At 45.3% G+C, this 17,887-nt stretch overlaps 1 protein-coding gene across 1 annotated transcript in view; it reads right to left on the bottom strand.

Annotated features, from left to right (window-relative positions):
• The window catches only part of slc12a5b (solute carrier family 12 member 5b), a 36,137-nt gene extending 19,641 nt beyond the window's left edge, over positions 1–16,496 (bottom strand). The window contains exon 1 of the mRNA XM_047040934.1: positions 16,436–16,496. Within this exon, the coding sequence (XP_046896890.1) occupies positions 16,436–16,490 (55 nt within the window). The 5' untranslated portion in view covers positions 16,491–16,496. The remainder of the gene's footprint in view (positions 1–16,435) is intronic.
• Between the last annotated feature and the right edge of the window lie 1,391 nt (positions 16,497–17,887).

Raw genomic sequence — 17,887 nt, 5'->3', positions numbered from 1 at the left:
GAATTTGGGAACATGAACCATTCTTTTTGACCATACAGCTATACAAAGGGGCATGTAGGTCAACATTGTGAGTGATACTTCTGGACAGGTTTATTACCATTATGGAAACAATGTTCTGCCTTCAACTTAAAGTCATAGATGATCAGAATGTCTGAGGTGCTGGTTCATGTCCAATCTGGATCGGACATGACATACTGTATCTAGCTAGCAGCAAGGTTCACTGAACAACAGGAGTAAAGAGAAAAAAGACTTTATTAAAAGCGACGAGGTCAGATTTTGAGTCTGTCTCAGGAATCTTTCTCAATGCAAGTACCCCCCAATTAGACAGCTTTCCTTCAGTGGCCCACCTGCTCAGAGGGCCCAGGTCAGGCCTGGATGCTGCTGCTTATCTGTGGAGATCAGGTGTGTGGAGCCTCACAGAGAAACCTGCCTGTCGCTTTCTAATGATTGACACCTCTAAATTCAACCTTCTTCTCCTGCTTTCTACCTTCCCGCTGTGCCCCCCTCTCCTCCAGCACACACACACTCCTGACACTAGCCACAACTCGATGAATCCTTATCTCCCTCAGGCCCAAATCATGGTGTGTTCAAACTGAACCCAGACAGACACAGAGCCTGTTATTGATTATCTCATTGACACAAACTGTAAATCAGAGGCATCTAAAATTCCAGAGTTAACCTCACAGCATTAGTTATGAAGACAACAGTGCCAATACAAATGGTGACTAATTGATTGCTTTGGCTGGAGGGCTCACACACTGAATAATTCATTTACAGACAAATTCTGTGCACTGAATGGTAGATGTTGAGAGCAAGATAACACAGTACAAGTACACCAGAAACCACAACCTCAGAAATGTATTGCGTGCTGAATGTCAACTGCATGCACAGTTTTATATTTGTTTAATCGCATGCAGATCCCCCTGTTATCATCCAGTATTTCCCTTGCTGTGTGAGAGGGGCCTGGGGGATGTCTCTGAATGAATGGGCACGTTTTCACATGGTCATATGGTGACCACTGGCTCAATGAGCAGCCACTCTGGGCGGATAATGTGGGGTGAGGGAGGGGAGCTTGCTGACTGGATGAGGGAGAAAATGAGGGGGAACAGACCAACGTCCGTGACGAAGAACTTCAACATCATCCTAAAGATTGTCTGAGGGAGAAATGAGAACCTGATCAGTCACCGAGAGATTAGTTTAGTTGGACAGGGGCCAAACAGCTGGTCAAACACTTAGGAGGGGGTTTGCTTTCATAGGAAGGGAAGCCTCGCTTGCAGAAATGAATGCAACATACTACAAAAGAAAACAGTGTTGACGCATCAAAGGTGCTGATAATGAGCACTGAGTCGATGCGAGACTCCCAGGCTTCCACCTGAGGGATTACCAGCCATTGGCTGAATGAGCATTGTCTGTTTGTGGAGGTAATCTGGACGTGTAGACAGAACACAGAGCTACTGTAATCCCTGCCATCCTGCGGACTCATTTTATAGGTCAGACATCACATGGAAATGAGAGGAAGAGAAGCCTCTGCTGACCCATATCAAGGCTGCCCATGGCATTCGCCTCAAAGATGTGTGATGTGTGATAGTCCATGTGCCTGCATGAATATATTAATGCATGAAAACACAGGCACACACATATGCACACACAAATGGACACCTCCACACACGTATGCACACAAAAACTGGCACAGACCAAGACACAGATGAACACATAAAACACACACTCTTATGGATATCTCCAACACACAGGACACAGCAGCAACAAACAGTGAGGGCTAAACCCCCTGTGGCCAGTCCACACACTGGTGCCAGCAGCACCCTGAGAGAGGCTGAGGAAAGGCCCACTGTACTCCTGCAGCTCAATGACTAGACTTATGAATTAGCATACACAGGGCTGGAGGTTAAGGGCTTAAAACTGCCGACAAAGGGTGTTAAACTCAGAATCTAAAATTGTACATGCTGCTGTCAGAGCCCACTGTTAACCCGCTGGCAGAAAGTGTGAGCAAGGCTCCAGAGTTCATTAGCTGGCTGGATGAAACCCCTGTGCCTCTGTAGCCCAGCTGAGCTATGGCATTTAGGAAAGCGGGATGCTGCATGGCAGTTAAGCTGCCATTTTCCTTTCCTTACCGTCTAATTGCCACTGCAGCCCTAAAATAATTGACTTGTCATCCTAGTGGCACATTTAAAGGCAACAGCATTATCATGTCTTGGTGACGTGTCCCTGTCAAGTTAATGATCTGGCAAAAAAAAAGCCACAGCAAAAATTTATCATGCCCACTTTTTTGTAGCAAAGCCACATCGCCATAAAATGTATCATGCAATCTGTTTTTAGAAGCCTCTCTCTGTCTGTTTGTGCTCCCTTCTCTCTCAGACAGGGTAGCAGTGACCTGAGAACAAGACAGGTTACCCTCTGAGTGGACGCAAGGCCAAAGCTGGAGCTTGTACCCTTCATGTGACATGGTTATTACAAAATGGACAGTTTATACCGGCTTTTAAAAGCTTAATAGAATGGAGGCTCGAGGGGATTATCTAGCAGCTGCTGGAGGCCATAGTGGATGGCAGAAATTAACCTCTGCATGTGAAGTGACTCTTTACCTCAACAACCTCACTGTTACCTCTACCTGCAAAATGCCACATGACCACACTCCCCACACCAACTGTGGCCGGGAAATTCCAGGTAATTCCTCCAAATATGTCACTTAATCTGTTCTTTCAGAGCAGAGAATGATCCAGGGCTCTACCTCTGGTGTAGGGTCAGCAAAGCCTGCTGCCAGGCATACCCCCTGCATGCCCCCTGCCTGCATGCCTATCTGTCTGCCTGCCCACCTGTCTGGCTCTCAGAGCTGCTGTCGCAGTGCTCCTCTGCTCATCATCCTCAGCCTAACCATCAGAGATGCCTCTGAAATGTAGCACACTCTGCCAGCACCGCATCCACTTGAAATGTCAAATGTGCCTTTCATTGCCAATTGTCATCAAAAAGATTCACTGCTGTGTAAAAGAGTAAGCAGCCTGTAAGGCAGAGTGGAGGGAATACCAAGTGGAGGAATGACACTGCACTTTCTCTGTGAGAGGTAGAGGGGGACAGGAAGTCACTGCAGGAGAGCTGTCCTTGAAGTCACTGGAAGGTGAACTGTGATCAAGTCCAATTAGCAACACTGGGTTACCTACCCATGCATGGCTGTAAGACACCAGACATCACTTGGTATGCACACTTCAGTGTGAGCTTTATGTTGGAGAGTTACCTACGGATGGTTCCCTTTACAAAGGCAAGTGGAGCATTTCACACAGTTAAATATCTACATCAAAACCATACGGCAGAAGAGAATATTGCCGACCATTACCAATTAAAACACCACGCATTGTTGGTTTTGTAATAAACAGTGCTGTTAATCTAATAAACCACCTGCACATTGTTGCCTTGCAAGATTGACTGAAAGAGATTTAGTACACTGTAAAGCTGTCAGCTGAAATAGGTACTCCGTGCACACGGCCCTGAGGGTAACCCAGATTGTCCCAGAAATTCGATTATTAAACTGCCTCCACACCACCATTTGAGTGTACTGAAGTCAATGGCACAGGTCAATCTTTCTGTGATCTCCTCCATCCCTTCCTATTCTGGAAGGTAACTGAGTGCTGGGGAGATAAGATGGTGCAGGGAAGATAAGATAAGGAGGGGGATGTGGTGGGAGGGTGACCCTATCTGATCCAAATGAAATTACAGCCCCTTGTTGTCTAAATTACAGCTATTGACAGGCTTGCAGGTATTAATGGAATCAGAGTTTGGTATGCAGGCTGGCATTGTTTGAATAGACTGAGAGGGCCAGTGTCTGGGTCACTCCTTGTCCAGGACACTTTTATAATGTACAGTAATGTTGAACTGGCATAGGGATAGAACTCTCTGCCTCTCTCTCTTCTCTCTCTCACCCACTTTCTGTACAGCAAGGAAACCTTCTTTATAAGTCTTCAAAAGGCTCTCAATGTTGGAGTACTTATGTTAAAAAATTGCTGGGTGGAAATTGTTATGGTGGAAGAGAAGGGCTTCACAAATGGCATTCATAATATTGCAGAGCATGGTGCTCTACTGCTGCCTGCCTCCTCCTCGTTGTGGAGTGTGAGCGCTAAGCTGACTACTCTAGTTCTTATATAACTGTCTTTCTCAGGATTCTCCCTCCGCCCAGGTATCCATCTGACAGCGGAGAGGATATAAATAAATCTGTCGACCGTCTTCAAAGTATGCCACAAGGAGGACAAGAAAAAGAGAGGAGAAGAGGTTGGAGGAAAAGGGAGGAGAAGAGAGGAGACAACAGGAGAAGAGGGGAAAGAAAAGAGGAGGGCACTGGAGAAAACATCGACAGAAGACGAGAGAAGTGAGAGGAGAAGAGAAGCGAGAGAGCGGGTTCCATGTTGGAGTAAAGAGGAAAAGAGGTGAAGTGACCCACTTAGGGCAGTCTCAGCAATGTGGGCTGCTCTCCAGGCGAATGTCATCTGGACCAACTCATTCCTGGACCCAGCACCGACAGTTCAGCTCTCATCTCTGAATCGTCATGCTGCCTTTCAATAGATCAGGCATTTGGATGGGAAAGGGATTCTATTCTAGATGATCTGCCTTTGAATGCAGTTCTCACCAAGCAGACTGCAGAATCTTTGAAATAATGTTGCACGTTTGAACAAGTCTGTACACCTCCACAGGCTCCCTCTGGTGCAGAGCACAAACATGGCCACCCTGGAGAATAGCACCAAGCTTCTGGTGACAATACTCAGGGGAGTCGCCTCCTCACTGGAGCCTTGGCGATAATGAGAGCACTCTGTTCCTGTGTTTGTTACCTTGTTAGCAGACGGTGACAGGGTGAGGGGGGGACGGGGACGGGGGGGACTGGCAGTCACAGACCTGTGGAGGCAGCTAAGCAGGTCAGGCAGTGTAGAAATAGCAGTACATAGAAATTCCTATTAAGATTCCCTAGGGGTGTATTTGCAGCCAGTTGTGTAATTGCTTTGGCTGCATGTGTGTACCACCCTGGGAAGTATAGCACGCAATTGTGATGTTTCCATAAATACTTTCAAGGTATATCATTTTGCTGTGTCCATTCTATTGATTCACATGCCAAGCTCTTTCTCTGCAGCTTGACCTATATAGTCGGGAGGAGAGAAGCCTGGCCGATGGTGCAGGCAGCTGCTCAGGCTACAGAATGAGCTCACACTGCAGAGGAAGGACACCAGACTGAGAATCCATACGCTCACAGCTTTATTCCTCTTTAAATCTGTGATCAGCCTGTGTGTTTGTGCCCCTCTGAACAGTTCAGCACAACAGTTACAGCATGTTGTATACACAGCATATCATAGTCGATGCCAGACAGTAGTGATATCCTTCCAGAGTCCAGAATGTAGGTGATGCGTGAGAGGGAGGTAGATGAGGGGTAAATGACACACACACACACACACAGCTTTGGTGCTAAAGTGCAGCCCAGGGCTGTAGCTGAGTGGAGTCCTGTAGACAGGCTGCTTCCACTGAGCTTCAGACCGTCACACACGCAACCTCTCTGTGAGGAAGAGCAGAGGAGGGGGCTGATCTGTGGATGGCATGTGTCTACGAGGCTGCTGTTCAGCTCCATGCTGAAGGTTACTCATGGTTTGTTCAGGCAGAACACAGCCACACGGACGCTCCTCTAACTTCATCACACGGATGTCATGCGTCATGCAATGGTGACACCACTTACATCGCAACACATGACATTCCAGGAGCATGCTATGGGATGCTTGGCTGTCAGTGAAACTACACCAGAAGAATCACATCGTCAACCTAAATCTCAGACAGAACATCTGTGGTTGTGCGACAGCTTGTTCATGGATTCCTACAATAAAAGCATGGAATACAGTTTCACAAATGTAATGGAAAAAAAGATTCTGCCCAAAACCGAGTCTGGCCACCTTTTTGCTGGCTGGATGATAATCCTCTGTTTGTTAGTCTTTCTAATCCTGCCCCTCTGGTCCCCAATGCAATGTAAAAAAAAGATTACAATTTTTCCTGTTTGGGCTTAGTCAATCCTAAACCTCAGCAGGCAGTGCTTCAAAGTCATGTCAAAGGGCAGGAAGCAGGTTTCTACCCAAAGACCGAACAACTAAAACCATGATGACGATTCTGAATTTGTTGATAAAAATACATCAATACATTAATTTATGAGAGTAAGGATTCAGTTTTTTGGCCTGAATGTGGCTGATATATTCACCAACATGCCTGGATTGCTGGTTGCATCCCTGCAGCTGAGAAGGCCAGGGGCAGTAAACATGCAAGTGGCAAGAGACCAGATTTGGTATGCTAAACATAAATAGATTTTCATGTATGCATTTATGTTGATAACAGCTTGTCATTTCCACAGTGGTTGTGCATTTCAATGAATGTCATGGTTCTCTTTCTATTCACTGTAAAAATGGCATTCAACTGTTTTCATAAATCTAATAACCAAAGAGTGCTACTATTTTTAGACTAGAGGCATGTTTGAGCACCAACCACAACGACTGCACTAGGGTTTTTCCCTTTACTCTATAAACCGTATCTTTGCTCCCTGAGGGAAGTTCATTTCAAGGTGTTGTTGTTAAGAGGCTCATGACTAAGAAGAACACTAAAATGCTTCGAATTTGGGTTGGCTGGTGGAGCCCGACCGCAGAGCTGAGAGAGAAAAGCTAACCAGCAGACACTGAGAGGAGACGTGCCTGCAATGCCAACCAGCCCAGAGACCCCCTGCACATTACAGCAGACCTCAGAGCCAAGATCAATGATGCATATGCTTAATCTCATCTGGTGACAATAAATGTGCCTTTGTTTGTTTGTGGAAAAAAGTGGGAAAGGCAGCAAGCACCAGCAGTGTCTGCTGGGTGTCTCAAATGGGCTTATTTGGAGGAAAACAATTGGGACCCTGAGGCCAGACACATGCAAGCCTCTTTCCTTCCTCTTTCCCCCTTCAGCTCCTTCCATCCCTCTCTTCAGGTGCACCTACTGCTATTGGTGCTTGGAGATGTGTGGCGTCTCCGTGTAGGTGTCTGTCATACAGTACCATACATGGTCATAAAGAGGGAGCGTGGGCCTTGAGCAGCTTCCTTGGGGCTGTTTCCCTATGATGTGTGGTTCAATGATCTGGCATCAATTATCCTCCAACACATGGTGCTGTTAGAGGAGTAGTGGACCAGACTGTGAGTGTGTGGGAGGGGAGGGGGTGTGTTTGTGTCCTTTCTCCTCTCCTGTCAGGATTTGGCCATTAGGATTCTGTACTGTAGATACAAATATAGGCCTATAAACAGGCCCTGTCATGTCATAAACAAGGTTGCGAAAGTGAGAGTGACATGGAGAAGGGGAGGGGCAGGGTGTTAAATAAGAGCCAGAACAGAGAGAAACAGGAAGAGACAGAGAGCTGGAGTTGATGTGCTGATCAGTACACACCAGGGCTGGACAGAACTAGACCTTTCTCGCCCCCCCCGGCACCCCAAAGGGATTTTTGCCATTTAATCGACCACTCTTTTCAATAGTTTGCACCGACACTTGCTACCCCATTTTCTGAGATGCTCTACATGCTCTATATGTTCAACATTCCTAAAGCTGTCTCCTAGCTTTCCATTAGCACCCATGGGTTGTGTGGCATCCTCTCCCTACTACCTGTACTACAAACAGTCCCTCCTGTGGGCACAGCTGCCTTGTGTCAGCCTCTCTCTCTTTCCCCTCTGATGATCAAAACCCCCAGCCAGCTCCTGAACCTCATTACCCAGTGAAAACATTTACCCAACGCTTTGATCACGCCACGCTGGCGCATCATCAACCCGCGCCGTTGACAGCCACAGCTAATCAGGCAAGAAGTCACAGCTGATAGGTGCCGCGGTAGCAGCTACGACGTAGCAGAACTGGAGCATTGTTCCCCTGCTTTGATGTTCTATTTTCTCCTCGTATGCCCCTCTGGCTGTGAAAATGACAGGATTTCACGGAGACTGAGTGCAAACATTGATGGCTCTCAGGTAATTATTTGACTAGTTTGGTAGGATGGTGTGAGTTTGTACTACATTACCGGTACGCTAGGGGGAGGGCTGTCTGTCAATGGATATGGAACAGGTAACATAGCTCTGTAACAATGCTGTAATCTACACAAGATACAGCTTCACACTCGATCCTCAACACCGACTCCATTACTGAATTACAACTATACATCCGCCTGTCTGTCCACCATAACTAGATAACATACTGAATACCACTACTGTCTCGAACAGTATATTTGAACATACATTTCTGTGAAGAAATGGGGGCTCATGGCAAGCTGTAGTCTAGGAGGCAGCCATGTCATGGAGGAGGCTGTGGACCTGTTGTCCCTGCTATGCCTCTGAAGACAACTGGGATCTGGCAGGGAGAGGGAGAGTGACGAGGAGAGGGGGATTAGACAGAGCTATATTTCATAATCTTCAATCTTTGAGGGCTGGGTGGGAGAGAAAGCATCAGATGTATTGGCTTAGCAGAAAGATTAGTGCAATGTGCTCTGCATGGTTCTTCTTCTGTCTTTTCATCCCTCGCTTTCTGTCTATCTCTCATCAGCATTGTATAAGTGGTCTCTAGACCTCTTCTGATTGTGGTCCCACATCAAATAGAATGGAGTTCTCGAGAGGTCTCAGTTAAGACAAGAGAAGTTCATAATGAGCTGAGTGCTGCACTCCTGCAGGTTTGATCCTGGGATCTCATTCAAAGAGCAGGGAGTTAACACAGCAACCACCAGGGCCAGGACAAGACAAAACAGCTTTTGATTGCATCGACAGATAAGAGTGATTTTCAATCAATACGGTACACAGCATCAAGACCTGCAATTTGTTAAGATGTTACACACTCTACGGCAGCCAATGTGAGGGTTTTATGTACTGGTACAACAGTATGTCATGGTGATTGTTTTACAGTACGTAAAACTGGCTGACTAATGAATACTGATGTAAACAAAAACAGGAGTGTTTTATGTTCTGGCCTAAATCTTCTTATCCAATCTATCTGTTTTAGTGCATAAAACATCATCTATAATGTGACTTAGACATCCTGACATCTTCAATAGATGAAGGACACAGTATAACATAATGACAATGGTTTAGAACCCAAGCAAGCCCAACTTCAACATAATTCCCAACCCTAGCAAGCCCAACTTCAACATAACTCCCTGCCTTGAAATCCATGGCCAGCTAGGGATGCACAAATATCGGTTAATCCCCGCCCCACCTTACAAAGGGGCGGTCTGAGATCTTTAACCTGCATCAACATCACCACCATCATTGCTGTTACCAGCGCCAGTGTCCTTTCCTTCACTCCAGCCACCAACAGCTGGCAATCGCAATTTAGAAAAGCCGTAAATCAACTGAGAATACATCAGTGGAATTACCAGGAAGCAGCGATATTAAATTCCTGTATATGGTATTAAGAAGAGGAGGACCTTATATAATGCAATGCTCTTCTGCAATGACATAATACCCAACACGCGCCACAATTATATAATGACTGCTCGTCTCCATCACTACATCCTGCCAATGGATATATGAACCAGAAAAGGACTGAATGAAGGAGTAGTTGAGTAAATGATACAAAAAAATGCACATTTGACAGAGATATAAACCATTCTTAAAAGGTTTCTGGGATTACAAAATTGTAAAAAAATTCTATCTACCTGCACAGTATATCACGTACTCTATATGTACAGTAGTTAGCACATGTATCTAGTCTCACTTTGGGGACAGTCTGCACCATTTCTCAACAGAGTTTAACAGAGCAGGGGCTTGTCGAGGTGTGAGAGCAGATGTCCAGTGGAACGGCCCAGGCCCCCACCTGAGCAGGTCCACCTCCTCTTGCTCTGTCTTCCTGCAGTCAAACTGCAATAGGGTCGTTCTGCATTAGCGTATGGACAATCACGCAAATTGATTCAGATCCAAACAGTGCTGGATGAGCTGACGACATCTGGCCAGCAGATTAGGCAATTTTAGAGGGAGAGCGAAAGGAAGAAAGAGAGAGACAGAGTGAGAGAGTGAGATAGAAAGATGCATCTGGTCAGGCCCACTAACCTTGAAGGGGAAATGTTTCATTTACTTCCATTAAGCACTACGGTCCTAATACCTAACGCCAGCAGTCATTCATTATTTACCTTGAAGTGGCCAGAGGTGACATGTTGGGGAGCAATTTGGTTAAAGCAATTCTCCTGAAAGTAATCAATTTCAATACAGTGATGAATGATAAGGGGGTTATGTGCTCTGGGATTAAAGTAAGTGGTACTAGAGAGATATCAAATTACATCTGACATCAAAAAGAATGCCAACATTTGCTGTAATACCACTGCCTGGGTTGTTGGACATGTTCACAATGCACTAAGCAGCACCATGAGGTCTGAGTGAGAGGGTCCATGGGAAGCGTTAAGTGGGTGACTACCCCACAGTGGGTTCTGTGGTCTGCGTTTACATATGGCATGAATCCTATCTAGTCAACGCAGGCCCAACACAGGAGGGTCTGAACCAGGTGGCCCTGGAGTTCACTTTGACCTGCTCCAGTTAGACAAGGACAGGCAGGCAGGAAGGCAGACAGACAAACAGACGGACAGGCAGGCAGGCAGGCAGACAAACAGACGGACAGACAGGCAGGCAGGCAGATCACCAGTCCAGCTCCTGCAACACTGTCACTCACTGTTCTGTCATGCACTGGTGGTGCAATTTTGAATGACATTTTGAAAATATAATATACATCAAGTAAATCTGTTTGCATTGTAGGATCATAAGTACAGTACATCCAGTAGCTCAAGATTAGTTGAAAGTACATTTATTGTTGAAGAGTAGATACGATATGTCATCTGGATGACATATGAATTAAACATATTTGAAAATGCATTGTTACTCTGGAAGTTTCAAATGTATCCTTTGCATGCCGGCCTCCTACACCCTCATCAGATAGAAAACCTTAATTTGAAAATTCACATTATCAAGACATTGACTCAGTCAATCAGTAAATGTCTTTGGATACTCTGTCTGTACTGTAGTCTGCTGCATTAAGAGGAACGGACATTTGGTTTGTTTGTCTTTATGTTAACAGTCTTCTCTCTCTTTCCACCCATCATCCCAGTCATGGCACAACACCCTGACAACTGACTGCATTTCCACTCAGACATGACAACGTTCAGCTGGCCCCAGAGGCTGTCACATAAGTGCTTCCCAGACCATCTACAGTATGTTGCCCTGGCTGCAGGGGAAAGTCTTTTAGATATTCTCGTGGTCCATCTACAGTACCAGAAGAGAACACTTCCATCAGTACAGCCTACCTTAAACCTTTCTCCTCGTTTGAGTCTGCCATCTTACCTTTTGGGGTCCATCATTATCCAGACCAGAACCACTATTTCAGACCACTACTGTATTTGTTTCTGGGTATTAATGCTATTTCCTGTGAATAAATCCCAGATATCTGGACCAAAATGCTCCTCAAAATGCCCTTATTCAACAGTGCTATAGGCAAAGCTGACAAGGTGATTTGTGGCCATGATTGGAAAGGATTGATTGGGATACAAGACCAGGTTGTAATCTGACAAAACCACTATTTCTGCATCCCTTTCAGACTCGGATTCTACTAAAGGCATAAAGGAATTTATCGAGCTTTGATTATGATCTCAACAGGAGTCTTTAAAGGAGCTTTCAGCTGCAAGGCGAAGAACAGACATATCATTGATTACACATAAAAGGGCAAACAAACACAATGTGTTGTGGAAGGGGGCAGCCATGGGGCATACACACACTCTGTACATACAGCAGCAGCAGAAACAATCATTCATTATCAAATGACCCAATGAACAATGTGCATATAATGTACTCTGCGGAGTTATGTATGTTAGGTGTGTGCGTGTGTGTGTGTGAGAAAGAGAGACACAAACAAGGAGACATAGCATGAAAATAATCTGTATATCTTTGTTGTTCCAAGTAAACTTTAAATACGACACTTGATGTCTATAAGTCTATAAGTATCAAGATCAATAGATATTATAAAGGATTACTGTTTAGATGTTAGGAGAAGTGAGAAAGAGAAACACATGGACTAGACTTGACGTGGATGTGTAAATACTGGATAAAAATAGCTCATTATTATTTGGAGAAAAAAGTGATGCTCCTACTGCTCCTGACTATATACTGTACCGCTCATGCTGATAATAGTGGATTTCCGCGGTGCTGTTTGCATGTTCTGCTATGTGGTTGGCTATACCTGAGTGATGAATCCATCCATTAGTAATGCATCCTTGAGCATGTTCAAAGGAGCAAGCATGTACATGCTTGCATTACATGACATAGAAAACAATTATGCTTAAGCAACCTATGATTGCTGTTTCTAGGCAGAATAAGAGACAGTATTGGGTTTGAAGCGGGGAGATAATTCACCAGGCAAGTCAATACTTATTTCTAACAGAAAGGGAGTGAATTAAAGTGTTTCTGATGATCAAGCCTATTCCAGGGCCCAAGCCTCTCTTCCCTCTCCTCACCTCAGCACCACTCCCATTGATAGCCTATTGATTAGCCAAACACGTCCATTTGCTTTGCTCCTTGGCAGAGTGGGGACTCGGCAACCTCAGTTTTTCTTTGAAGCATTGAGAAGAAGTTCAATTCTTTTTGTTGTTAAGGTAGCATAATAGAGAGACATTTTAGAGGAGCCTAGCTTGTTTACTAACTATCCTTGTTCTGGGCTTGTTTTCCTAAGTGTGTTCTCGTTCTGTCTGCCTCTGTGTACCCAATGATCACTCTCTGGCCTCCCCACGAGAGGACCTCAGACCCGCCTCATTATTTTGCTGTGTGGCATAATGATGTATCTCAAATGACAGTTTGAAAAACAAAAGGTCAGCTAGCACCTGTGAGCTCCTGTACGTCTGCTGTTAATGATCATTGGAATTTGGGACATGTCTCTGGGTTCCACTGAGCTAAAGAACCCTCACCGAGAGATGCTTCCCCAGTGTGTGTGCAGCTGAGGGGTATTCTGACTTTGTTTTAAGATTCTGCATCTGCTTGCCCCTTTTCTCTCTCTGTTGATCTCTAAAGGCAGTTTCTGCTGGTCAGCATACAGAATGATAATCAAGATGTTATTATGTGGAATCCCACACAGATAAGAATGGAGCGTTATGCAGTCAGACATAACCCAAGCATAGTTTAGGAAACAAACTGGGGAGTAGGAGGGTAGGAGTGGTTGAAGGAGTCTGTTTCTGTTTCTTGTTTTCGCTCTCTTTCTTTAAGCTACACAGTGTCTCTCTCTGTCTCAACCATGCTCTCCCCTCGCCATCTTATACCCGATACTTGCTGAACAATTGAAAGCATGTTTTTCACTGGCACCAGTGTATTTGCACGTTACCATTACACGCCCACTTGGCAACAAAAAAAACACTGAGCGGTGACACAAACACTCAGGATAGGAAATTCTATTTTTTAACTCCACAGGATACTGAATCATGGGGAGTCATGGCTGAGCAGTCCTCTTCCCCTCCTGAGATAACAATCTGTCTGTCCAGTTGACAGCAGGCCACAGCTTATTTATCAAGCGTATCAATTTCCATTTGTCTTGCCATTACACTCCTCTGCGCTGTCCACTTACTCCCTAGCAATTTCACAAACGTGTAAAATTAAACCCGTGTCATCTGATTTGGCCATGCTCTAACTCCCCCGCCTCTCCCTCCCTGGGCACATATTTGAGGCTCAATAGGGAGAAAAAAAGAAAGACAAGAATCGGCAGCCTACTGGTCACAGTCTCTCACCCTAATATCTCGCTTTGAGATACAAAAGACAGAGTTTAGTCACAGAGAGAAAGAGAAAACAAAAACAATTTTCATCATTGCCAACACTACAATCCACCAGACAGAAGAACCTAAATACCCAGTGCTACAACTTCTGTAGTAATGTTGAGAGTTATACATTAGAGCAACGGAGCAATTACCATTAAGTAGATGGCAGGCTCTGCTGCAGAATTGAAGCCTCCTAGCCTATATCTTGTTTTCACTGAGCCATTCATGAATCATCAAATATGAATGAATGAATGCAATTGGACATGGGCCACATTAATTAACCTTTGTATAGGAGCAAAGTGATATATTCTCTGTCTGTCTATCTATCTATCTATCTATCTATCTATTTCTTTCAGTAATAATCTGGATGTATGTCCTACTATGTCCTGACGATTTGTCACACTGACACATACTGTCCTGCCATCTTCTCCTGGAACACTGACCTTTGGCTGTGTCAGAGTCTCCACCATCACTTCTTACTCAGTGAGGAGAAGGACGAGAGTGTGTGAGTGTGTGTTTTAGTGATCTCAGCAGCACCAACACACCGCAGCAAGAGGGCCAGTGTTCACTGCATCTCCAGTCAATAGACATAAAGTAAGTCTTTCATGTTAATCCAATTTCTACCGTAATCCTGTAAAATGGCGAGCCTTGTGACAAATGCCAAGGCAGGCAGTCGATCCCAAGTCTTCCTGCCAGAATCCTTCTCTCTTTATTCTCACACAGAGCAGGGTGTCTACTCTGACCTACACTGCACCCCACAGTTTTCAACCTACAATAGCTGTGGAGGTGACTGTGGTATCTTAGTTAAAGCTGTGGTGGCATGCCAATTTCATCTCCATATTCCTCCTCTGTACAGCACACAGTACAGGCTCTGTGCCCATTTTATGCAGTAGAGGGTAATAACTCAACTTAAGACAATGACCAATGATAAGCCCCAAATGAGCCAAGACCACTGCACCACCAGAAGCAGAACAAGATCCCAAGGAGACTACAGAATGAGCTCCACACATGCACACACACGCATGGGCACCCAAGCACACACACGCACACACGCTCACATTCTTTAAAGGTGCCCACACCCCTCATCCACAAACACACACACTCACAACAGAGCAAATTCAACCATTTTCGGAAGAAGAGATTTGGAGTAAGCATTGGTAATAGAGTGGGGCACCAGCAGTGAGAATTCACACAGCGCTGCTTAAGCACCATGGACAGAGTCTAATCCCACAACGTGTGCACCACTGCATGAAGAAGTACCCTGGGCCGGAGCAGCAGTGCATACTCACACATAATGACTCCACAAGACCAACTTCAGCACCATGGACGAGGAAGAGCCCGTGCCAGCACCAAGAGCAATATGTGCGTCACTGTCTTCACACTGCAGTACTTACTGAACTAGAGGATTGCCTCATATTTGCACTGTGAAGTTAAAATGCCGAATAGACTGGCATGTAGAAATAACAGCCGATTATTGCATTTAGGGAAATCCCTGTGATTCATAATTAATTTGTTTTATCAGCACATAATTAATCCTGCCTTACAGCAGTGCTGAATTTCAGAGAGAACTCACAAGCTTTCTCTCTCACACACAAATACACATTCAGTAAGTGTTTTCATAAGAATGCAGTTTGGTTGCAACTTAATACTGCATGAATCAAAACCATTTAATTTCCTTTAGTTCAATGTTAATCTGAACAAAGTGTGACAAATGTGACTACAAATACACACAAACACACACACACACACACATACAAACACACACACACACTAGCCAATATACAGTACCCTTGTGAATGGCTCATATTGCCCATGGGATGATGTTCTTGATGGGAAAAGACATCAGCATGAATGAGTTGTGTCAATCCCTGGAGTTTAATCTAAGCAGCTAAAGACAGGATTCCCTAGACCCTCTGCGGGGGCTGCGCTCTGTTCACTCTAAGCCTTATTACATAGCGTGGAGGATGGATGTATCACCCACAGGCTGAACCTCTGCATACCCATCGGAAGGAACTATTTCTGGGCTTGACTGTTCCGCCACTCACACTCAGGGGTCCAGGGGATGTCTGTCCTCTGACCATATTGACTCAACTTCAGAAAAAGCGGAGAGATAAGTAAACAGAGGAAATGGCCTAAACCCTCAGCAAACAGATGGGGGTTGACAAATGCATCCCCAGGAGGTACCCTTGCCCAAACATCAGCCTGTTGGTGAAGCCAAGTGACAGAACCCCAAAGAAGACAGGTCCTCTACTGCATCAGGAGCATGTCTATCTCTCTTCGCCACTCTTCTCCCACTCAGGTCTATCGCTTTTCTTCTCTCTTCTCCCACTCACTCACTCCAACACCATTATCATTCCTGTCACAGCAACCTTGCAGTAAAAGCGTGAGCACAGCACACCAGGGGGAAAAGCAGTGAAAGAGTGCGGGGTAACATTCCAGATAAAATCAGTGTCTTTCTCTCTCGCTGATATAAAACAAATTTATGAGGACAAACACACAGGTGGACAGACACCCCAACATAACTCACTTAACCCCCCCCCCCCCCCCTTTACAAAAACGTACCCGCACATGCACACACACACACATGCTCCGTACCACGCACCCACACCCCCTCACATCTCCATGACAGATTTCGTCACTCACCCTGGCTGTTGGGTCCCCCCTCTCCCTCCTCCGTGTCCATCATGTTGTTTAGCATCCTCTCTTCCGCAGGGGGCTCCAGAGCTCCTCGCTGACGAGTGCTCTGTGGGCTGGAGCCACGGCAGGAATAATAGCACCAACGTCGAGAAGCGCTGTTTGATTTCTGCGGCTCACTGCTTCTTTCCTGTCCCTCTCAGGCTCAGCAAAAGAGCAGTGCAGAGAGGAGAGAGTCTTTGCCTCGGCAGATTTTTTCTCTCTCTCTCTCTCCCACTTCTTGTCGTCTTCTCCCTGGCGTGTTGCGTGATTCTCTCTCTCTCTCTCTCTCTCTCTCTCTCTCTCTCTCTCTCTGTTCAGGAGGAGGTGGGGAGAGTGAGAGAGGCTGCAGGGTATAGTAGATGATGGAGCGCCTGTGAGCACGGTCTCACAGGCGGTCGCACACACTCGCTCACATGCTATCTCCCCTCTCTCTCTCTCTCTCTCTCTCTCTCTCTCTCTCTCTCTCTCTCTCTCTCTCTCTCTCTCTCTCTCTCTATCTCTCTCTCTCTCTCTCTCTCTCTCTCTCTCTCTCCCCCACTCTCTCTCTCTCTCTCTCTCCCCCTCTCTCTCTCTCGCGCGCACAACACTGCTACGATCGGCCCCCAGTCAGTCTAAGCCTGATGACTAAATTCATCATGCATTCAGAAGGCATTATCCCTCTCGCTATCTCTCTCTCTCTATACCTCTTTCTAACTCACTCTTTCACACACATCACCATTCACCATCTCATCATGAGATGGGTAAAATAGAGAGGGAGGGAGAGATAGAAGGATAGAGAGAGAGAAAAATGAGGAGATGTAGAGATGGAGAAAGAGGATGTGCATCTAATAACAGAGTGCTGCCTTCTGAGATTGAGGATCTTGTTTGATGTTCTTTTCAGATGCACGATAAGATTCCATTTCATTACTGCTTATTCATACCTCCTTTGTTCTGTTTTTCCTGTTTCTCTCTTTTATTCATTTCTCTCTGGTAAAAGACAGTTATCTACAGTACGGCTGCAGGCTGCATTTCTGTAACAGTCTCTAATCTATTGAGTCTAATTATTTGAAGCTGAATGCTTTTACTGTTCATGTGCAGTGATTGCAACAGGCCTTAAACAGTATCAAGGTCAAGCTGAGACATTTTTCTTGGGTCACAAGAACTTACAATTGTAGTATAAACATAGAATATATAATTTTGATTTTTTTTTATGGCTACAGGATATACAGTTATCTTTTAACTTAAATGTATTTAGAGGACATAAGCCCTGTCAGTTATCAGCTATACACTCTGAAAAATTATGTATTCAATATGACCTCTGCAGAGCTGAAATGGGGTTCTTGGTGTTCTGAATGGGAGAGCAGGAACACGAGCCAGATAGGAAGTTTAGAATTATATGGGGTCTATTTCATATTTCATACACATAGTTTCTGGGTTTGG

This window comes from Hypomesus transpacificus, chromosome 18 (genome assembly GCF_021917145.1).
Source record: "Hypomesus transpacificus isolate Combined female chromosome 18, fHypTra1, whole genome shotgun sequence".
Lineage (NCBI taxonomy): Eukaryota > Metazoa > Chordata > Actinopteri > Osmeriformes > Osmeridae > Hypomesus > Hypomesus transpacificus.
This window is presented reverse-complemented; position numbering and strand designations above follow the sequence as displayed.